Source organism: Mya arenaria, chromosome 1 (genome assembly GCF_026914265.1).
Source record: "Mya arenaria isolate MELC-2E11 chromosome 1, ASM2691426v1".
NCBI lineage: Eukaryota > Metazoa > Mollusca > Bivalvia > Myida > Myidae > Mya > Mya arenaria.
Genome location: NC_069122.1, coordinates 55870193 through 55893580, shown reverse-complemented (window position 1 = coordinate 55893580; position 23388 = coordinate 55870193). Strand labels below are relative to the sequence as shown.

General features: G+C 36.9%; 1 protein-coding gene across 8 annotated transcripts in view; it reads left to right on the top strand.

Annotated features, from left to right (window-relative positions):
* Nucleotides 1-2271: 2271 nt before the first annotated feature.
* The window catches only part of LOC128236936 (uncharacterized), a 49807-nt gene continuing 28690 nt past the window's right edge, over nucleotides 2272-23388 (top strand). For 3 of the 8 annotated variants that reach the window (XM_052952077.1, XM_052952099.1, XM_052952093.1), the window contains exons 1-2: nucleotides 2273-2536; nucleotides 19281-19463. In XM_052952077.1, the coding sequence (XP_052808037.1) occupies nucleotides 19295-19463 (169 nt within the window). In that variant the 5' untranslated portion in view covers nucleotides 2273-2536; nucleotides 19281-19294. The other 5 variants (XM_052952117.1, XM_052952107.1, XM_052952085.1 and 2 more) reach the window with 5 other exon arrangements.

Here is a 23388-nt window from a genome sequence, read left to right as displayed (position 1 = left end):
CATCTCGTATACTGCCTCAGTGTCTCTGAGCATGACAACATCTCGTATACTGTCTCAGTGCCTCTGAGCCTGACAACAACTCATTTACTGTCGCAGTGCCTCTGAGCCTGACAACATGTCGATTGTTGTCTGGGTGCCTCTGAGCATGACAACATCTCGTTTACTGTCCCAGTGTCTCTGACACGACACCAAGTCGTATACTGTCTCAGTGGCTATGAACGCGACACCAACTCGTATACTGTCTCAGTGCCTATGAACACGACAGCAACTCGTATACTGTCTCAGTGTCTCTGAGCATTACAACAACTCGTATACTGTCTCAGTGTCTCTGAGTATTACAACATCTCGTATACTGCCTCAGTGCCTCTGGGCATGACAACATCTCGTATACTGCCTCAGTGTCTCTGAGCATGACAACATCTCGTATACTGCCTCAGTGCCTCTGAGCATTACAACAACTCGTATACTGTCCCAATGTCTCTAGCATGACAACAACTCGTAAACTGCCTCAGTGCCTCTCGTTTACTGTGTCAGTGCCTCTCGTATGCTGTCTCAGTGCCTCTGAGCATGACAACAACTCGTAAACTGTCCCATTGTCTCTATCATGACAACAACTCGTATATTGCCTCAGTGCCTCTGAGCATAACAACATCACGTATCCTGTCTCAGTGCCCATAGCATGATAACATCTCGTATGCTTTCTCTGTGCCTGTGAGCATGACAACAACTCCTATACTTGCTCAGTGCCTCTGAGCATGACAAGATATTGTAAACTGTCTCAGTGCCTCTGAGCATGACAACATATCGTATACTCTCTCAATTCCTATGAGCATGACAATATCTCGTATACTCTCTCCGTGCCTCTGAGCATGGCACCATCTCGTATACTCTTTCAGTGCCTCTGAGCATGACAACATCTCGGTTACTGTCTTAGTGTCTCTGAGCACGACAACAACTCGTAAACTGTCTCATTGCCTATGAGCATGACAACATCTCGTATACTGTCTCAGTGCCTCTGAGCACGACACCAACTTGTATACTGCCTCAGTGCCTCTGAGCATGACAACAACTCGTATACTTCCTCAGTGCCTCTGACACGACAACATCTCGTATACTGTCTCAGTGCCTCTGAGCACGACACCAACTTGTATACTGCCTCAGTGCCTCTGAGCATGACAACAACTCGTATACTGTCTCAGTGCCTCTGAGCATGACAACAACTCGTATACTGCCTCAGTGCCTCTGACACGACAACAACTCGTATACTGTCCCAGTTCCTATGAGCATGACAACATCTCGGTTACTCTCTCAGTGCATCTGACCATGACAACACATGCATGAATAATAACGGAATCTTGAAGTTGTCATACACATACAGGGATTGTATGATAGTTCTTACTTTCTAGACGCAGTTTATACTTTGTTGGTTATCATTTCGGTCCCTGTGTTGCCCTGTACTACTACTACTACTACTACTACTACTACTACTACTACTACTACTACTACTACTACTACTACTACTACTACTACTACTACTACTAATACTATAATTAGAAGAAGAATTAGAAGAAGAAGAAGAAGAAGAAGAAGAAGAAGAAGAAGAAGAAGAAGAAGAAGAAGAAGAAGAAGAAGAAGAAGAAGAAGAAGAAGAAGAAGAAGAAAATAATCAAATTATATAACTATTTAAAGGATTTAGGACAGAATGGCGCTGATTTACTATAATATGTCATTAAATCGTTGCTACATAGAACAAAAAATAATTTTGAACACTATTTTTTATCTTTAACTAGAAGGCGTCTGTGTTAATTCAGTAAATCTTGAATACAAACTTTTTGTCCAATTGATAAACATGCATTGTATTGATAGAATTTAACATTTTTTGTAAGATTGCATTGATCAGATTGATCTTTTGATATCAAACAGACAAATCTTTGACATATTTGAAGGCTTTAAAGCAATCCAATAATCTTGTCTATCGCTTACTTTAATCATTAAAGAAATATGTTCAACCCATCCAGCGATATTGTTTTCATATAATGTCTTTTTCCCAAACGTTTTATTATTTATAAACCGCACATAATGCGTGTGGGGGTTTACGAAACACAATTGGACATTTTGTTATATCATGTTCTTCTTTCTCAAAGAACGCTAATACATTATAGAAGATGGGATTAATTTTAATAATCGTGTTACGATTTCATTAAAGAGCCATGCTTAGATTAATGTATTAAGTTTAAAGTTATCGTTTAGTTTGTTTCTGAATTAACAAAGGACATCGATTTTGCCACTGTGGTTTAAATGCTCGACATTTAAATCGACCATCATAATACTGTTCGAATTTAACAAACAGACAAGGATCAAGTGTCATTAGCTTTGTTTTGAAATCAAAATAATGTCTTGCTCTTTATAATTGATTGCTCTATACATTATTATAATCTTATCGATAGTCACTTCAATTAAGGAAAACAAATTAGTTGTGGATCCGTGCACCTGGTGGACATGATGTGTTTGTTCTGGATGTAATTGCAACATAAATGTAAGTCCTTATACTACTTTAATGTTTTTCATGTTGTGTTTTGGTTTGTTTCGATCAGGATGGCTCGATAAAAGTGCAGATTTATTTTAAGAGGTCTGTCTTTGATGATGGATGAAATAGGCCTTGCATTACAAGCATTTGTTTTCTATAGATGTTGTAATTCCAAATGATCGTAGCAGCTATAAACTCACTTTAATAAAGATTAGTGTTTGTTAATTGGTAAATATGTAGCGATAACATAACGAGGATTGTGTTTAAGTTTTGCGGCAAGCTTTTCTTATATAGTGATCGTAAATTTAAATATATTAAAAATCTATAAAAATGCTCTCTCAGAATATGACAGCTAATTGAATTGAGTAGCCATAAAATTAACAATGGTATTGTTTCGAGTTCTGTAGCAAGTTTTACTTGTATAGGTAGTGCAATTTCTGTTGCGTTAAAGTGACACTCTTATTCAAAATCAATACATACACATGTATAACAAACATCATTTTTGACCGATAAACCTTAAACTACTTACTAAATAATGCATTTATGGGAAATATTAATTACTGATAACAAAATTGTAACAGTGTATTTAATAGCAGAAAGCGCCAAAATATTAAATGATTGGTGAATGCTTAACGATTTACTGTGATCTACTATAGTCTCATAAGGTAAAATACCGTGTTTTATGCTAATTTCTTTGAAATTAAACTCGATATCCTTCATAAGAACTATTGTTTTGGAATATTAAAACAATATTATTAATTATGGTTAATCTTATTTGGGAGTAAGAGTGCACCCTTAAGCAGATATCAATGTGAACAATTACATTACAATTCAAATACAATGATAAAAACAGGGACGGCCAAAATGACGCTGGACGTAAGACAGTAAGAATACACAGAAGTTATGCACCAGTCAATTGTAACCACGGGCCCCCAGGTCCGGGGGTATACCGGGGATAGCCGGGGGAAATGAACCGTGTTTTTACCTTTCCGGTGGCTCCGCAGTGCCGAGTGAATGCGGTGGTTTTGTCTTCGCACTAAATATAGCGGGGTATGAGCCTTACCTAGGGTCCCTGGGGTGCGGGGGCATTTGGTGGGGATTTATTTCCAGTTCGTCTCCGCAGGGCGGGGATTTTACCCGGGCTTGGCTGGAGCGAAAGTCAAAGTCCCCGCTAATCCCCGGACCTGGGGGCGTGGTTACAATTGAGTGGTGCATTATGCTGTAACAGAAATTGAAGCATTTTTAGATAATGAATGTCAGGTTACCGCCTTGAAACAATCAGCGAGATAAAATACATCTTTGTTATGATTTAACCAGTCATTGTAAATACGTATATATAATGCTTTATTTTTTACGGGTAAAACTAGACAAAAAAACAAACTATTACTGATAAAAAGAATAACACTTTCTCAAAAAATATCAGTTAAAGTTGGAGCCCTGTATTTCAGATAATACGACTTTCTGTTACTCCGACTCCCTTTTTTATTCATAACAGTCAGTCCTCCTTTGGTAAGACACATTAATAACATTTCATACAAAAATATCACTTAATCTTTCTTTTCATAAACTGAACAATCTTATTCAAAGATTGCTCGAGATTGCAATCTTATTTGTTTTCCATTAAGCTTATAATAGAAATGTCAAAGAGCGAGAAAGTGAAATTAATATTCAATATATATATATCTTGATGCCAAATCACTGATAAATACTTTGTTTAATATAACAAATTGTTCACATAATGGAACGTGTAATTTGTTTGTACAAATATGTGTTTATTTGAATATCATGTTAGTCGTAAAAAAGCCAAATAGACAAAAAAAAAACACTCCATTTTTTTGTCCTTTTGAATTGAACAAAATGTTCCACTGCTGAATGTGAAATGTCACTATAGTCAGCAAAATATAAATGGTTAGGTTTTGAGGTTGTGGTCGTCCTTGTTTTGTCCTAACGCATCTCTCTCTCTCTCTCTCCCTCCCTCCCTGCCCCCCCCCCCCTTCTCTCTCTCTCTCTCTCTCTCTCTCTATCTCTCTCTCTCTCTCTCTCTCTCTCTCGAATAAATGTATAAGGGAAAATACACCAAACATTTGTTAACATTTACGTTTATTCAAGGGGAGAAGTAATTTGCAAAGAATGAATGTTTGACTCAATTTTGACTTTACTGAATTGACAGTATCGGCATTAACGTTAAAACATTGGCATTTTTTTGTATATTGCGAAAAAACAACAACAAATGAAGTAATAAAATCAATACTAGTAAGAAAACCAAACACACAAACACGCAGGGTTTCAATTTTTCATTTAATTCATAATGAATGATATTGTTTAGACCTGGAGACTGGTAGTGTTTAACTTTGATTGCAGTTTTGGCTTTGGTTGGGAGTATTTTAAAAGCTAGCTTAATAAAAGATGAGCATCAAATGAGAAATGTTTTAGCTCACATTGTGTACACAGTTTCGTCGTTACTGGTTTAGTTAAACACCTCCCTACCTAAACCACGTGGTAAATATCAATGTCTTGTTCCTTATGTGGTTCTTTCCAGTTTACATACCTATGGCAACCGTTACGAAAACTAACATTGACAACCGTCTCCTTAGTAAAAATTGGCTATATTTCTAAACAATATCACATAGGTATGCGTGTTGTCAATCTGCCAAACTCCTTTAATCCGTTTTCGTTCGTCAAAATGCATGACCGCAAGTAGGATTGTTGATGAGGGTCCGTACAGTTTTCCTTTTATGGTTCAATTGTTTAAACCTTTTCTGAGCCTCTGGCCAAGGTTCAAATGTTTTTTTTTTTGCATTATCCTTTACAAAATTGCCTTTATATTCCTTTTATTGATATAATTATTGTCAATATCTTGCAACGGTCTTTGGAGCTATATTCCTGTTTTGATACTTAAGCATTGGAAATAGACGAAGTGTACGTTTTGTTGATATCGTTTGACCTTGACCGACATCGCTAGACCGATATCGTTATATCTTGACCGACATCGTTAGACCTTGATCGACATCGTTATATCTTGACCGACATCGTTAGACCTTGACCGACATCATAAGACCTTGACCGACATGGATATACCCTGACCGACATCGTCAAACCTTGACCGAAATCGTTAGACCTTGACCGACATCGTTAGACCTTGACCGATATCGTTATATCTTGACCGACATCGTTAGACCTTGATCGACATCGTTTTATCTTGACCGACATCGTTAGACCTTGACCGACATCATAAGACCTTGACCGACATCGTTAGACCTTGACCGACATCGTTAAACCTTGACCGAAATCGTTAGACCTTGACCGACATCGTTAGACCTTGACCGATATCGTTAGACCTTGACCGAAGTCGTTAGACCTTGACCGACATCGTTAAACCTTTACCGAAATCGTTAGACCTTGACCGACATCGTTAGACCTTGACCGATATCGTTAGACCTTGACCGATATTGTTAGACCTTGACCGGCATCGTTAAACCTTGACCGACATCGTTAGACCTTGACCGACATCGTTAAACCTTTACCGACATCGTTATACCTTGACCGACATCGTTAGACCTTGATCGACACCGGATGACTTTTTTCTTATTTTGGAAGCCACAGTAATGAACAGCTGTGAACTTTCGAGAATTGTTAATTGGAAAAACACCCATCTGCACAAACATATGATAGGTGATTTTAAAGATCTCCAACAAATGAAATCTTTAAAATATTACTTGGGTTCGCGATTGACGACCATATCTACCACCTTTATTCAAAGGTTATTTGTATTTACTTTTAATAGTTTCGTCGGAACCTTGTCTCAGGAAAATTACCAACGAAAATTACAAGTTTTTATATAGAAGTACATTTTATGTATATATTTTCTGCTTGCAGGGAATAATTCTCCGAAAACAAAGCATTTGTATAAGCACCCTAAGGACGAGTGTCAATCTAAGAAGCCTTAATCTATTATTTAGATCTGCCATTCAAGAATGAATTGATACACTCGATTATCAATACGAAGTTCAAAAGTAACGATTGTGGAATTTAATATAAAATTGATGTTCTTGAACCTAATATAATAGAGGCTATAATTGCTTTGGATTTTGCACTGCTTAACAAGCTCAATACATTTTAAACTTATTTCTATCAAAGTATATAGGACAGTTCGGGGTTTTGTTAGTGCCATGTTTGTGTTAGAAATATTCAGGTGATGGACTTTAAATGGTGTATGAGTAGCTAACATTGACGAAACCTTTGTGAGGAATTTCTATGCAATGCAGTCTCCATAATCTGATGAACGAAATGTTACTAGTAAGTATTATTTAGCAGATATGAACTACCGATTTGACCAAAAGACTGGAATTAATGTACAGTTCTGTGTTAAACATTTTACTTATATTGTTAAACACGGAAAGACAAGCCCATCTTCCCCAATGTGGTAGTTTTCAAATATACTATTTAAAAACAGTAAAGATGCTTTCAGGTCGTGGAAAATGTGCATACAATTTGAATCTAAAGTATTTAGATCACGTACGATCTGTATGTTCAGGAATACATCTCAGAATTAATTGACACCTTAAATCTGCACTCTAACATGTAGAACGTTTTGACAACTAATCTTTTTTGTCTTTGAACGAGCCATTTTTTTGTGAAAATGCATTAAAGCCAGTAATGTTAGACTGCTGACAAACACAGATCGCAGGTGTTCATATTTTTGTTAAAAATGATGTTTTAAGCATTTTTCTTAAAGCGTTAGTAACGCTTTTAGCCATCAATCATTAATTTTCGAACATAAATATAAAAAAAACTGCGGTCTGATCTTTTGTCAGCAGTCTATTAAATATTGCTGATTTTAAGATACTAGGCAAAGATGGGTTCCATCCATAACAGAAAATAAAAGGATGTGAAAACGGTAAATTTGTGAGAGTGCAGCTGTATTAAACCACTAAATCATTGTCACATTGAGTCTGTTTCAAACATGTCATTTATTTATTTGCTCTAACCTCATCGATGTATTTGTGTAAACTATCGTAGTTATTTAAACGAAAACATGCTACTTGATGATCTATGCGCCAATTCACTGGATTGACGGCATTATTCCTTTAAAACTAAACTTCTAGATTAAATAGTTTTGATTTAAAGCAGTTTTCTTATCAATTAAGATAAAGATGAAAGCATGGTTTTATGTGTTATCCCTGTCTTTGATAATGGATAAACTAGACCTAAATCAAAACTAATAATGAAATTCAAAATTTAAGTTTTACAGTAAGCTTTCCAAATATTTGCAGAGAGGTAGTCATATTAAAAGTGCTTAGAAGCCATCAAAATGTTCTTCTGTTTGTTTGTATTACAATTATAGACAGTTTTCATATTAAGGTGCTCGTTCCAATATAGATTTTAGTAAACGGAAATTGTCTTCGTGTCATCGTTTCATCACTTTGTTGAAGTGACACTCTTATTCAAAATCAATACATACACTTGCTTAAATATATACATTTTGAGTGATAAACCTTTAACTTCTTACCAAATTATGCATTTATGGAAAATATAATTTACGGATAACAATATTGTAACCTTTATAACTAATATTGTATTAAATAGCTGAAAACGCGAAAATATTAAATGATTGTTGAATGCTTAAAGATTTACTGTGATCTACTTTCATCTCATAGGCTAGACATACCCTGTTTTCTGTGCATTTCTTTCAAATTTAACTCGGTATCATTGTTTTCCATATTTATGCATCTGTTTAGAGTATTAAAATATTTGTATTTATTGTGGTAAATCTTATGTGGGAGTAAGAGTGCATCTTTTAATGTGGGTGTGAATTGAACATTAGCCAGCATTGGAAATAAACAGAAAGTTGAGGAAATAAAAAATAAGATGTATTGTCATTTGCGACGTTTATACAGATTTAAGATGATTGAAGATATGACTAAAAACCTTGAATGAAAAAGGGTTCAAGGATCGGCTTCATTATTGCAAATTTGTACTTGTTTTAAAACATAGAGGTTTTTATTTTAAACTTAGATTGCCAAAATTAGAGTTCTGATGTGCTGTTGAACGTAAAAGGTGAAACCTACTTGCTGACATTCGAACATTCCCAGTTTAAATAAGATAAATTAGCGGTAGCCTAAGTTCGCTTGTATTTCTCTTCATATTTGACTTCTGCATGTTTTCACGGCATGTATCTTCTCTCGAAAGTAATTAATATTTATCTGAGATTATAATCTTACCTTTTCAATTAGATTGTAACACACATGTCAAATACCGAGAAAGGGAAATTAATATTCAATATATATAACCAGATGCCAAATCATTGACAAATAATTTATTAATTATTTAACATTGTTCAAATAATCGGACTTAACATTTGTATTCGAGATATAAAGAATTTGTTTGAACAAAGATTAACAGGTTGGCTGTCAAGAAAGAAGCCAATTAAGAAAAAAACCATTACATTTTAAACTGTTTCTGACATATTCCTTTTTTCGAGTACATAGAATGTGAGGGCTCACTTACTGTAATCAGCAGAATAGAATTTGTCAACTTCTGCGCTTCCGGTTCTACAATCGCATCTTGGCATGTGTTTATTCTGCACGTGTGCATGGTTGGTTTATACATATATAGAATAAGTTTCATTTTATGAAGAATGTAAAAACCAGCTCTCTGTGAAAACGTGAATGTATAAATACAGGAGATAACTATCGATTCATTTTAGCAATATTTATAAGGCAGTATCAAAATTTAGGTTCATTTGTGACGTTTAACCTTGTACTGAAGTTGTGAATTACGAATATAACCCAAAATACAAGTACATGTTTTATTATGTGCTCACATTAGCACGAAATGCTGATAGTGAGCAGCTGTGATCACCTTTTATCCGCCTTACGCCGTGCATCGTCCGTCGACATATTTTTCTTTTAGCAATTTCTTCCTTGAACAACTTGGTATTTTTTAATCAAACTTTAATCGAAACTTCTCCTTTAAATTCCTCAACTGTGGTTGCCATGGTAAGCACTGTAAAACAAACGAAATCCCTGGGCGGATTTCAAATAATTTTACATAAATGTTCCTTTGGTGCACTTTTCTTAACTCCCCAATGCCTTGTTTTTTGCGACAAAATACATGTTCACCTCTGAATGGGCTTGTTTTTATTGTATTGCTTCAGTAGAAAACATAGCAGGGGTCAAAAGCGGTATAGTTGCTAAGGTGGTTGCCTCTCACACAAAGGATGGTGGGTTTGATCCCCACTAGGGTGAGCGTGGTCTAGTGGTAAAGGTATTCATGTCTCATCCAAGAGGTTGTGGGTTTGATCCCCACCAGGGTGGCGTGGTCTAGTGGTAAAGGTTACCGTACCTCATCCAAGAGGTTGTGGGTTTGATCCCCACCAGGGTGAGCGTGGTCCAGTGGTAAAGGTATCCGTACCTCATCCAAGAGGTTGTGGGTTTGATACCTACCAGGGTGAGCGTGGTCTAGTGGTAAAGGTATCCGTACCTCATCCAAGAGGTTGTGGGTTTCATTAGCATTGGCATTCTTTCTCGGCTATAAACGTGAAGCATTGAATAAAAGTTTTGCAAACAGAGTCAAATATTGTCATGGGATCACTTTAACCGATACTTTTTCGACATGTTAATTACTTTCAAAGCCAGAGCAAGAAACGACAGTGATATTTCAAGCCATGCCAGCAGGCAAGGCTATGCTAGCGTTTAATTTAGTAAATGAAAAGTTGGTGCCTTCTTGTTTGCTGATTAAATTGTTCTACAAAGGCGAAATGGATTTTGAGTAGCTAGCATTGAACAGAACAGAACAAAACGGAACAGAACAGAGCGGAACAGAACACAATGTTTGATTAACTTAAGGCTTATCGTTATAAACACAAAACGAATATAACATGCATGAAAGAAAATCTGAATTATTTTCCAATAGATTCTATATTATTTACAAACATGTAATACAATATCTTTAAGATAATTTCGTATTAGCTAATACTATTAACAAAATATTATTATTAGATTTTAGTAATGATACAAGTTACATCATTCTTGGATAATATCTAGGATTATAAGTCTGTTGTTTATCACATGATACAAATTAAATCGAATAAATAAACCCTTCTCATTTTTAACCATACAACGTACAGGATATTGTTACGTCTACGTTTTGTTTAATGTGGGAAGAAACTTTTTTACCAACTTGTCTCTCTTAATTTCCAATATATATCTTGGTGCCAAATCATCGAAAAATAATTCATTATAGTTATTTTCACATTGTTCAAAAACTTTCTTGAGTGTAAATGATATCATTTATTTGAACAAAGATTAACAGGTTGGGTGTGAAAAAGAATACAAATAAGCATAAGAACTATGGTATTATTTGTTTCTGACATTTCCTATCTTCAGAAGTGAACAGATTGTTTCAATGTTCAAAGGTGAATGCTACTTTAATCACCACAATAAGAACGTATTGCTACCTTGCTAGTGAATGTACATCATTCTTAAGACTTGATAGATCTTCAAGTGCCTATAGGATACGTTGTTAAATCTTACAGCGTCAGTTGTCTACATTTTAAAATCTTCCAGGTCACCCACTGTCATCATTAAAATATATCCCATTGCAAATTTTCGGCATTGTAAGACACTCCAGCGGCCACTTGTCTCATTATAAGATATTCACATGCTTTCTTGTCTCATTATAAGATATTCACATGCTTTCTTGTCTCATTATAAGATATTCACATGCTTTCTTGTCTCATTATAAGATATTCGCGTGTCAATTGTCTGAATTAAAATATCTTCACGCGCCCACAGGCCTTATCATAAGATCTTTCAGTGCCCAATGTCTACATAATAATATCTTCACGCGCCCACTGGCCTTATTATAAGATCTCTCAGTGCCCAATGTCTACATAATAATATCTTCATGCGCCCACTGGCTTTATTATAAGATCTCTCAGTGCACAATGTCTACATAATAATATCTTCACGCGCCCACTGGCCTTATTATAAGATCTCTCAGTGCCCAATATCTACATAATAATATCTTCTTCACGCGCCCACTGGCCTTATTATAAGATCTCTCAGTACCCAATGTCTACATAATAATATCTCCACGCGCCCACTGGCCTCATTATAAGATCTTTCAGTAGCCAGTGTCTACATAATAATATCTTCACGCGCCCACTGGCCTTATTATAAGATCTTTCAGTAGCCAGTGTCTACATAATAATATCTTCATGCGCCCACTGGCTTTATTATAAGATCTCTTAGTGCACAATGTCTACATAATAATATCTTCACGCGCCCACTGGCTTTATTATAAGATCTCTCAGTGCCCAATGTCTACATAATAATATCTTCACGCGCCCACTGGCCTTATTATAAGATCTCTCAGTGCCCAATGTCTACATAATAATATCTTCACGCGCCCACTGGCCTTATTATAAGATCTCTTAGTGCCCAATGTCTACATAATAATATCTTCACGCGCCCACTGGCCTTATTATAAGATCTCTCAGTGCCCAATGTCTACATAATAATATCTTCACGCGCCCACTGGCTTTATTATAAGATCTCTCAGTACCCAATGTCTACATAATAATATCTTCACGCGCCCACTGGCCTTATTATAAGATCTCTCAGTGCCCAATGTCTACATAATAATATCTTCATGCGCCCACTGGCTTTATTATAAGATCTCTTAGTGCCCAATGTCTACATAATAATATCTTCACGCGCCCACTGGCCTTATTATAAGATCTCTCAGTGCCCAATGTCTACATAATAATATCTTCACGCGCCCACTGGCTTTATTATAAGATCTCTCAGTACCCAATGTCTACATAATAATATCTTCACGCGCCCACTGGCCTTATTATAAGATCTCTTAGTGCCCAGTGTCTACATAATAATATCTTCACGCGCCCACTGGCTTTATTATAAGATCTCTCAGTGCCCAATGTCTACATAATAATATCTTCACGCGCCCACTGGCTTTATTATAAGATCTCTCAGTACCCAATGTCTACATAATAATATCTTCACGCGCCCACTGGCCTTATTATAAGATCTCTTAGTGCCCAGTGTCTACATAATAATATCTTCACGCGCCCACTGGCCTTATTATAAGATCTCTCAGTGCCCAATGTCTACATAATAATATCTTCACGCGCCCACTGGCTTTATTATAAGATCTCTCAGTGCCCAATGTCTACATAATAATATCTTCACGCGCCCACTGGCCTTATTATAAGATCTCTTAGTGCCCAGTGTCTACATAATAATATCTTCACGCGCCCACTGGCCTTATTATAAGATCTCTCAGTACCCAATGTCTACATAATAATATCTTCACGCGCCCACTGGCCTTATTATAAGATCTCTCAGTGCCCAATGTCTACATAATAATATCTTCACGCGCCCACTGGCTTTATTATAAGATCTCTCAGTGCACAATGTCTACATAATAATATCTTCACGCGCCCACTGGCCTTATTATAAGATCTCTTAGTGCCCAATGTCTACATAATAATATCTTCACGCGCCCACTGGCCTTATTATAAGATCTCTCAGTGCCCAATGTCTACATAATAATATCTGGTTTAATTATAAGATTGCACGCGCCCACTCTTGAGTAGTTCAAGTCGTGCTTTTACTACAGGCGAAACACATCATCTATTTTCCATAGAAAACTACCTCGGGTGTATATGGAGGGTTTACAATGTCAGATTTTTTTACATTTATCTACGCTGCAAAAGGTTTACGTAATACATTTGATTTACTCGTCGGCATCTTAATCATTTATTCAAAATACACTTTAGTGGGAACGAATTTGAACTTGGTAATACAAATAACACGTTAAAACACTCGTGGATATTATTATTATTAATTTACGAACTACCACTGCTGATGCACCGCCATACATCCGAGCTCGTTTCGATGGAATATGGCCGTGGTGCTCCGATTGGATTTTACTGATGACCCAGCTAAACTACGCAGTGTAAAATGCGGAAACATGCGGTATCCTGGAAAAGTATTTTATGTACGTGTTGAAAGGATATCCTTTAACCATGTGGACAATTTGCAAGTTTTTGTAAAGTTTGAAATTAGAATGAATGAATTACGTTCTTCTTCTGTTTGGTTGTCAGGGTAGCGAAATGTTTTCGTACTCGTATCAGACCTAGGCGATCCGAGTTCGATTCCCAGCCTGGGCGTATGTGAGTTTGGTTAGTGGTTACCAAGTCGAACATGTAGGTTTTCACCGAGTAATCCCCCACCCTACCCCCAACACAAGGCCACACTCTCACACGTTACATCGTGCCAACGAGAGTTTTTTTTTATAATGTTGTAATAACTTGTTACACTCTCGTTGTAAAATAAAAAAGTTTTAACTAACATATCTGAATGTTAATTATTCTTACAAGAAACCTATATGGTAAAGGTATTTTGAAACTCCATGTAAATGAAAACACTTGATTATCAATAACTGTAATGTTACTATAATGGAATTCGATACAGATTTGATTTTTTTACTATAATTACGAATCATTCTTACACGTTTAATAAATACTTCGGGCATAGCCATTCATCAATATCTAACAAAACACAATCATTGTTTACGTTTTGTGCGCACATTAGCCATGGATTTTATAATTTTTGCAATGATAACAGGATAAGCCTTTTTAATAAATTTTTCAAATGTAAGGACTATTCGAGCATTCTTTGAACCCTATATTGGTTTAGAAACGAATGCACCTAAAAGCTAATATTGACGCCGCTTTAAGTATAGAATTTATATGCAATGTAGAATCCCAAAACTGGTTAACTAAATATTAGTTCATATTTCGCAAATATGAACTACCAACTTGCTCAAATGGCTGGAGATATATAACAGTTCTTTGTGAGAATTTATAGCAAATATAGATGTAACGCAAACATAAAATCATTTTCATTTTTCAAATCTGGGTGTCCTTCATAAATGAATGATACAAGTAGTCAAATATAAACTTTTGTTTCTGACATTTCCTACGAACACACTATTTCAATGTTAAAGGTAATATAAAATGTAGTGAAACATCGCTGGTGAATGCACTACGTTCAGTGTAAAGAAGCTCTAGAGCCCATTATAATATCTTCTAGCACGTATTGGCTGCATTATAAGATCTTCAAGCGATCTCTGGCATCAAGTAAGATCTTCCGGCGTCAACTGGCTTCCTAAATGGAACTTAAAGCGCCGTCTGGTTTCATTATCAGATATTCCGGCGTGAACTTGCTTCATAACTAGAACTTAGAGCGTCCAATAGGTTCATATAAGATATTCAAGCGCCAATCGGCTTCATTATAAGATCTTCCGGCGTCCACTGTTTTCATCATTAGATCTTTCAACGCCCACTGGCTTCATTATCAGATCTTCCAGCGCCAATTGGCTTCATTCTAAGATTTTCCAGATTCCACTGGCGTTTTTATTAGATCCTTCGGCGTCAACTGGCTTCATAACTAGAAATTCCAGCGCCCATTGGCTTTATTATAAGATATTTCAGCGCCCGCTGGCTCCATTATTAAATCTCCCAGCGCCAATTGGCTTCATTTTAAGATCTTCAAGATTGCACTGGCTATATTATAAGATCTTTGAGTGCCAATTCACTTCATTAAAATATATTCCGGCGGCAACTGGCTTCATTGTTAGATCTTATTGTTCGCAATGGCTTCATCTTAAGATCTTCCAGTGCCAATTCCTCATTAAAATATCATCCAGCGTGCAATGGCTTTAGCTTAGATCTTTCGGCGTCCACTGCTTATATAATTATATCTTTTAGCGCCAATGGGTTTCATTATGAGATCTTTCAGCGCTAATTTACTTTGTAACTAAAACTTTCAACGTCAATTGGCTTCATTATTAGATCTCCCGGTGTCAACTGACATCATTATAAGGTCTTCCAGAGCTCATTGGCTTCATGTATGGTTATTCCGCCGTCTTCATTGTTAGATCTTCCAGCGTCCAGTGGCTTCATTATAAGATGATATCCTTAAATTGACAGTTCATGTTGCAAGGGGTTGTTGTGTTTGATGTGTAAATATCTGACAGCGAATTATTCTTAAAAGGAACCATGCATGAAATAAGTTTTGCCATGCTCACATGATAGGCCTTTTTAATTTTAAAATCAATTTTAAACTTTAAAGTCAATTCGAGTATTCATATTCTTTGTATTGGCTTAGAAATATTTGCGAGTGAAGCACCTCAAATGATTTTTGAAAAGCTAATATTGACGCTGCCTTTACTGCGGGATTTCTATGCATTACAGTATCCCAAAACTGGTTAACTAAATATAAGTAAGAATTTAGCAAATATGAACTACCAATTTGCTCAAAAGGCGGGAGTTAAAATACAGTTCTGTGGTGGACAACCTTTTACGGATATCGTTGCAAGATAAACAAAAAATCAAGTTCATTTCACAAATGTGGGTGTCTTTTTTATAAATGAAAGATAAGAGTACGTTGTCAAATTATGAAAGCTTTGCTTTGACAGCCATGAATCTTGGGTGTGAATCATAAAGATGATCGTTTTGAATTTAAATGTTCATACACTCGTAAAACTATTAAAAATTGCATTGGAACTTTAAACACCAACATTTGAATTCGAAAGGAATTATAAATGAGATTTGTATTATTAAAAGTGATATAAATTATTATTGTTACGACACTTAAAAAATTTAAATGATTATTTAAATGGGATTTACACTTTAAGTAAGGAGCCCGGTCAATTTCAAGAGAGACATGCACCCCATACAGCATTCACCATGGAAAGGGAAATAACTATAGTGTAATAAAGGTAAAAGTTATAAAACGTAAATGTCCGAGGAGTTCCGAATGACGTAAAACTTACTGTTTAACTTACTGTTTAACTTACTGTTTATGTAAGTACTACATGCTATTTTTGTCAACTGTGGCGGTATCGTTCTGGGATGGTGGAATACTGTTGCATACAATTATTTATTACAAAATTATAAATAAAGCATTCATTGTTGTGGTACGTTATAACTAAATGCCGAGTGCCCGGATAGGTCTAGGGTGCACTCTGTATAATTCATGAATATTTTCTTTGTACTAGAACTGTGCTTACATCCGGTTTCATGCAACATGGATTCCTTGAAACAAAAAACGATTTCCAACTTCAAAGTCAATGAAATTTCGTCGAACAAACGTGTCATACCTTTTGATTGTTTAAATCGATCGGTATTGAACTGAATTTTGTTGTCATATACGTAAAACGCTAGAAATTGCATTCGAACCTGAATCTGAAATGTATAGGAAAATAAATAAGTAGTGTTTAACCGTGTTCCGGGACAATGTAAATGCAATATTGACTCTTATTGTAAATATTGACCTTTCTATAAATAAATATTTAAGAAATTCTTGGATTCGAATGTCAATACTAGCATATGCTAATCTATTTATAAATATCCGATCACATTAAACAGTTCTGGTAGAAACATCAAAATAGTGAGCGGTTTATCATCGCATTTCTGATTAAACAACTGCTGCTGATTGATTAAATTTTCAAGGATTTTTCTACAAAAAGTCTGTCTATTGGAACTCCGGAGAACAATGTCTCGGGCCTGGGAGCAGGATTGTCATTGGTCCCGGCCCTGGACACTCTTATTCAAAATCAATACATACACATGTGTAACAAACATATTTTTTGAATGATAAAGCTTTAACTATTTACTAAATAATGCATTTATGGAAAGTATGAATTACTTAAAACAAGATTGTAACTGTATATTGAATAGTTGAAAACACTAACATATTAAATACATGGTGAGTGCTAAAAGATTGAGTGCGATCTACTATCGTCTCATAAGGTAGAAATACCATGTTTTCTGTACCTTTCTTTCAAATTTAACTCAGTATCCTTCATAAGAACCATTGTTTCGAAATGTATTCATCATTTTTGATATATAAAAACCATTGCATTACTTGTGGTAAATCTAATTTGGGAGTAAGAGGGCAGCTTTCATGAATCATAGAATACATCAGCTATTTACTTACTAGCTTTAAATAAAGCAATTGCGACGTACCTCAAAATAACTAATGGCATCTACAGAAACAACTTGAGTCCATACCATTGCATATGTTTTAGCTTATAAGAAAATGATTGTTTGGTGAATAATTAGTACATTAGTATGCTTATCGTCACTGCATATACAAAAATCACCACTAGCACCTATATCTCGTATATGTAATAATATTTGATTAAGCTAAATTGGTGTCCGTAAACTAAACACGTTGAGAAATCGTAATTTGACATACATGTATATACCGTGTATTATTCAATTTACAGATAAATATTTTCTCACCAAAATAAACACGGGTGGGGTATTATTGACCGATTAATGATCATTAAATATCTTGCCACGAAGCCAAACAAATGTTTCACATGTCAAGCAGATGTTTAATCTCGGTTAACCCTTCGTCTGTTTACGCAAAAATAATAAAACCTTCCTAATCCAAAATCTTGTCAAACAAATTTAAACTTTTGACACTTTCCTGGATTTATTTTGGCAAATGTATACTAAGTATATGTTCAGTTTAATTTAAAATAAGTCAACATTTATTCGCGAGAAGGTAGACAACTCCTCTTTCTCTAAATCGGACATGTAAACTTGTGAGACAAGAGTTGTCTGACAGTGGTTACTAAAACTTTTCTTGTATTTATATTTGTTTCAAAAAATAATAATGCGGGAAATAGTTCTACTTCAGGGCCAGTTTGAATGAAGATCGTTATTCTTTAGATCGTAATTTTCCAGGCGTAACCTCGTTTTTGCCTTTCAATAAAAAATATCGTCATAGATTCTGCCCATAACTTTACGGATGTACCTGAGCACTATTTAGCAGGGTAAGATTTACGACTGAGATATGTTATTGACACGGGGTCATTAGTAATTTATGTAGAAGTTATGTTTGTGCCCCATTATGCTGACAATTTGGGATGGTAATGTTAAAATACTGCTATTATAATGAAGCGCTGGAAGATCTTATTATGAAAATAGTTGCCGCTGAAATATAGGCGCTTGTATACAGCCGGTAATTTCTTCGGATTGGTTTAAGCAAGTCGAAATGAGTATTGATTGGTCAATATAATGACTATGGACCAATCCATGTGCAAACTTACCAGAAGATAACCGCGGATAACTTATCGAGTTGTATACAATTTGCCCAATCAATCAATCAATCAATCAATCAATCAATCAATCAATCAATCAATCAATCAATCAATCAATCAATCAATCAATCAATCAATCAATCAATCAATCAATCAATCAATCAATCAATCAATCAATCAATCAATCAATTAATTAATCAATTAATCAATCAATCAATCAATCAATCAATCAATCAATCAATCAATCAATCAATCAATCAGTCAATCAGTCAATCAGTCAAATAATCAGTCAAATAATCAAATAATCAAACGATCAATCAATCATTGAATCCATCGACCAAGAAATCAATCAATCAATTAATCACTCAGTCAATTAATCAGTCAATCAATCAATTAATCAAACATTCAACCAATCATTCATTCAATCAATTAATAAAGCAAGCAAGCAAGCAAGCAAACAATCAAACAATCAGTTAAACAGATGATAAATAAATAAAACAAAACAGTTTGAATATATCAATAAATAAATCACTTAACTGAGCTAATCTACCTCATCTCAAACCAAATTTCTTAGTTTCTTTGTTATTTCTTACTATTTTTCTTTCAGCCTAGCCACTCAAGATGAAGACACAGTCAACAATCAGTTCTATGAAGTCGACCTCGAGCGAGGCGGTGCTCGAGTTATTGAGGGTCATATCCAAGCCTCGTTTCAAACGTGAGGACCGCGAGGCGGAATTCGTACTGCCATGGTTATGTAAGCGAAGCCAGCTGCTATCAAGACTGGATAAATGTAAGCTTGATTAATTTTGTAAGTTATGCCATCGTAGAACATTTAATATGAGCTGTTTTAAATTATACTTGAGTCCGTTTTCTACTTTGAAACCAAAAAGCAGGTCTATTTCAAGATACCATGAGAATGTACGTCTGCTATGGGTGGAAGCCACGACATGTTGTGTGATATAGGCGGACACCTTAACCGTTTCACAATATCCTGCTGAGTAAAACTATTGTGGACTCGCTTTAGTTTCGTACATACTTAACTATTCTGCTATGTAATTAGTAATTTCATTAATGTGATATAAGGTAAGTACAAACGATTTATCTATTTTTTTAAGGGAGTTATATCTGTAGTTTTTTAACAAACATATTTTATTTTAAGTTGCATCGTTCATTCCTTTAAAATGAACATAACATCAAATAATAAAATGCATTTAACACTAAAGAATGGTCAATAAACCGAATACAGTATGGTTGCCATGTTAGCGCACTTACTTTTAACCAACGTTTCATTGGCTCGATTCGCCTGGTCGTATTGGATATCCGGGTAGCGCAGTGGTTAGCACACTTGCTAATTACCAACGCGTCCCAGGATCGATTCCCGGCCTGGTCATATTGGTTGTCCGGCTAGTGCAGTGGTTAGCATACTTGCTTCTTACCAACGTGTCCCGGGATCGATTCCCGGCCTGGTCATATTGGATGTCCGGCAAGCGCAGTGGTTAGCGCACTTGCTTATTATCAACGTGTCCTGGGATCGATTCCCAGCCTGGTCGTATTGGTTGTCCGGCAAGCGCAGTGGTTAGCGCACTTGCTTCCCACCAACGCGTCCCGGGATCGATTCCCGGCCTGGTCATATTGGTTGTCCGGCTAGCGCAGTGGTTAGCGCACTTGCTTCTAACCAACGGGTCCCGGGTTCTATTCCAAACCTGGTCTAATTGGTTGTCCGGTTAGTGCAGTGGTTAGCGCACTTGTATCCCACCAACGCGTCCCGGGATCGAATCCCGGCCTGGTCGTATTGATTGTCCGGCTAGCGCAGTGGTTAGCGCACTTGCCTATTACCAACAAGTCCCGGGATCGTTTCCCGGCCTGGTCGTATTGGTTGTCCGGCAAGCGCAGTGGTTAGCGCACTTGCTTCCCACCAACACGTCCCGGGATCGATTCCCGGCCTGGTCATATTGGTTGTCCTGCTAGCGCAGTGGTTAGCGCAGTTGTTTCTTACCAACATGTCCCGGGATCGATTCCAAGCCTGGTCATATTGGTTGTCCTGCTAGTGCAGTGGTTAGCATACTTGCTTCCCACCAATCCGTCCCGGGATCGATTCCCAGACTTGTCATATTGGTTGTCCGGAAAGCGCAGTGGTAAGCGAACTTGCCTATTACAAACGCATCCTGGGATCGATTCCCGGCCTTGTCATATTGGTTGTCCGTCTAGCGCAGTGGTTAGCGCACTTGCCTATTACCAACGCGTCTCGGGATCGATTCCCGGCCTTGTAATATTGGTTGTCCGTCTAGTGCAGTGGTTAGCGCACTTGCCTATTACCAAGGTGTCCCGGGATAGATCCCAAGCCTGGTCATATTGGTTGTCCGGTTAGTGCAGTGTTTAGCGCACTTGCCTATTACCAACGTGTCCCGGGATCGATCCCCGGCCTGGCCATATTGGTTGTCCGGCTAGTGCACTGGTTAGCGCACTTGCCTATTACCAACACGTCCCGGGATCGATTCCAGGCCTGGTCGTATTGGTTGTCCGGCAAGCGCAGTGGTTAGCGCACTTGCTTCTAACCAACGGGTCCCGGGTTCTATTCCAAACCTGGTCTAATTGGTTGTCCGGTTAGTGCAGTGGTTAGCGCACTTGTATCCCACCAACGCGTCCCGGGATCGAATCCCGGCCTGGTCGTATTGATTGTCCGGCTAGCGCAGTGGTTAGCGCACTTGCCTATTACCAACAAGTCCCGGGATCGTTTCCCGGCCTGGTCGTATTGGTTGTCCGGCAAGCGCAGTGGTTAGCGCACTTGCTTCCCACCAACACGTCCCGGGATCGATTCCCGGCCTGGTCATATTGGTTGTCCGGCTAGCGCAGTGGTTATCACATTTGCTTCCCACCAACACGTCCCAGGATCGATTCCCGGCCTGGTCATATTGGTGGTCCTGCTAGTGCAGTGGTTAGCGCAGTTGTTTCTCACCAACATGTCCCGGGATCGATTCCCGGCCTGGTCATATTGGTTGTCCTGCTAGTGCAGTGGTTAGCATACTTGCTTCCCACCAAACCGTCCCGGGATCGATTCCCGGCCTGGTCATATTGGTTGTCCGTCTAGTGCAGTGGTTAGCATACTTGCTTCCCACCAATCCGTCCCGGGATCGATTCCCGGCCTTGTCATATTGGTTTAACTGTAATCTCAGTGGTTAGCGCACTTGCCTATTATCAACATGTCCCGGGATCGATTCAAAGCTTGGTCATATTGGTTGTCCGGCTAGCGCAGTGGCTAGCGCACTTGCTTCTAACCGACGGGTCCAGGGATGGATTCCCGGCCTGGTCGTACATTAGTTAAAATGATTGTTCAAAGCCGGACAAGTGCGCTTCCTCCGGACAACACAAAATATATTTTAAAAATAACTTTTTTCACAATCATTGTAAATGAATCGGCTTTTTACTAAAGTCAAAATGTATATTTTAAATGGCTGTTTACCGGACACGCACATAAATCTAAGAAATCGCATCGACTTTTAAACATTATCACTTGAATGCCACTTTTGTAGCACAACAGGAATTACCCGTACAATAACATTTATCTAGTGAAGTAGAATATCTTATCATATGATTGATTTCTTAATGTCGCTCGTAAACTATAATATTGACATCCATTTAAAACACACTTTTGATTTTAATGTCCCATCACAATAAAAGAAAATACAAAGAGCGGCAATAAACCAGTGCTCGAAATTGGATAATATTTTCAAATTTCAATTAATTTTCTGTAACGTTCATTGATTGAATGAATGGGAAGCTATTGTACAGCCCAACGCGAGACCAAATATATGATTTATCGACGTACTCTAATGGGAAATTCATCTCGACAGATAATGCAATTAGATTTTATTTAAAAGCGATAGTAAGTTGCATCAAGCAGGACTGGTAGTCAGGACATGTGCTTAAATTGCAGGGGATTTAACGCATAAGTAAGGATTGATTTTGAGGGAAGTCAGAATTTTTGAATAAACTTTGGCTGCATTAAATAACAATTTACATAATCTACCTATAAGCGTTCTTTCTCCTGATTATTGAACAACTGAACATACGGACAAATCAGGTTTTTAAACTGATATTAGGATACTTGAGACTGCAGGAATACAGAATTTGGTGTTTATTGCCATCGTATATTCAACTAGTAAGTACTTGTAAGTGTTTGTTTTACAGCAATAAGTCAATTAAATATAATTTGTAATTTTGATATCCACATTTTACGTTTGATTTATTGTATTGAGTTAAAATAATATAATTTATGTTTCTGATATCATAAATGATGTGGCAATCATGAAATAACGTCATTATTTATTTGTGATAAAATTTATTACTAGCTTTAGACGTGTCGCCATAAATGAATAGTGTCTAATGGAAGATGTGCGCGCTACTGACTATAAAACATCGACATCATATGTAGTTGGCACTGTAAATAATCTGATAATAATCTATGATAGAAATTGAATATCACAGCCGCGGTACATCAATGCGAAATTTACTAAATCCGTTTATTAATTTTAGAGAAATCCTTAAATAATTTTCTCTTCATATTATTGGCTGTTACTAAATCACTAAATCTTTCTTAACATCCCGTCATGATGGACATGCGTCCTAAAGAAAGTATGTGTATGGGGAAATAAACATGACGTTATAGTAACGCGCTTCAAACGGATTCTTCACTTAGTGAGCATTACTGATGGTGC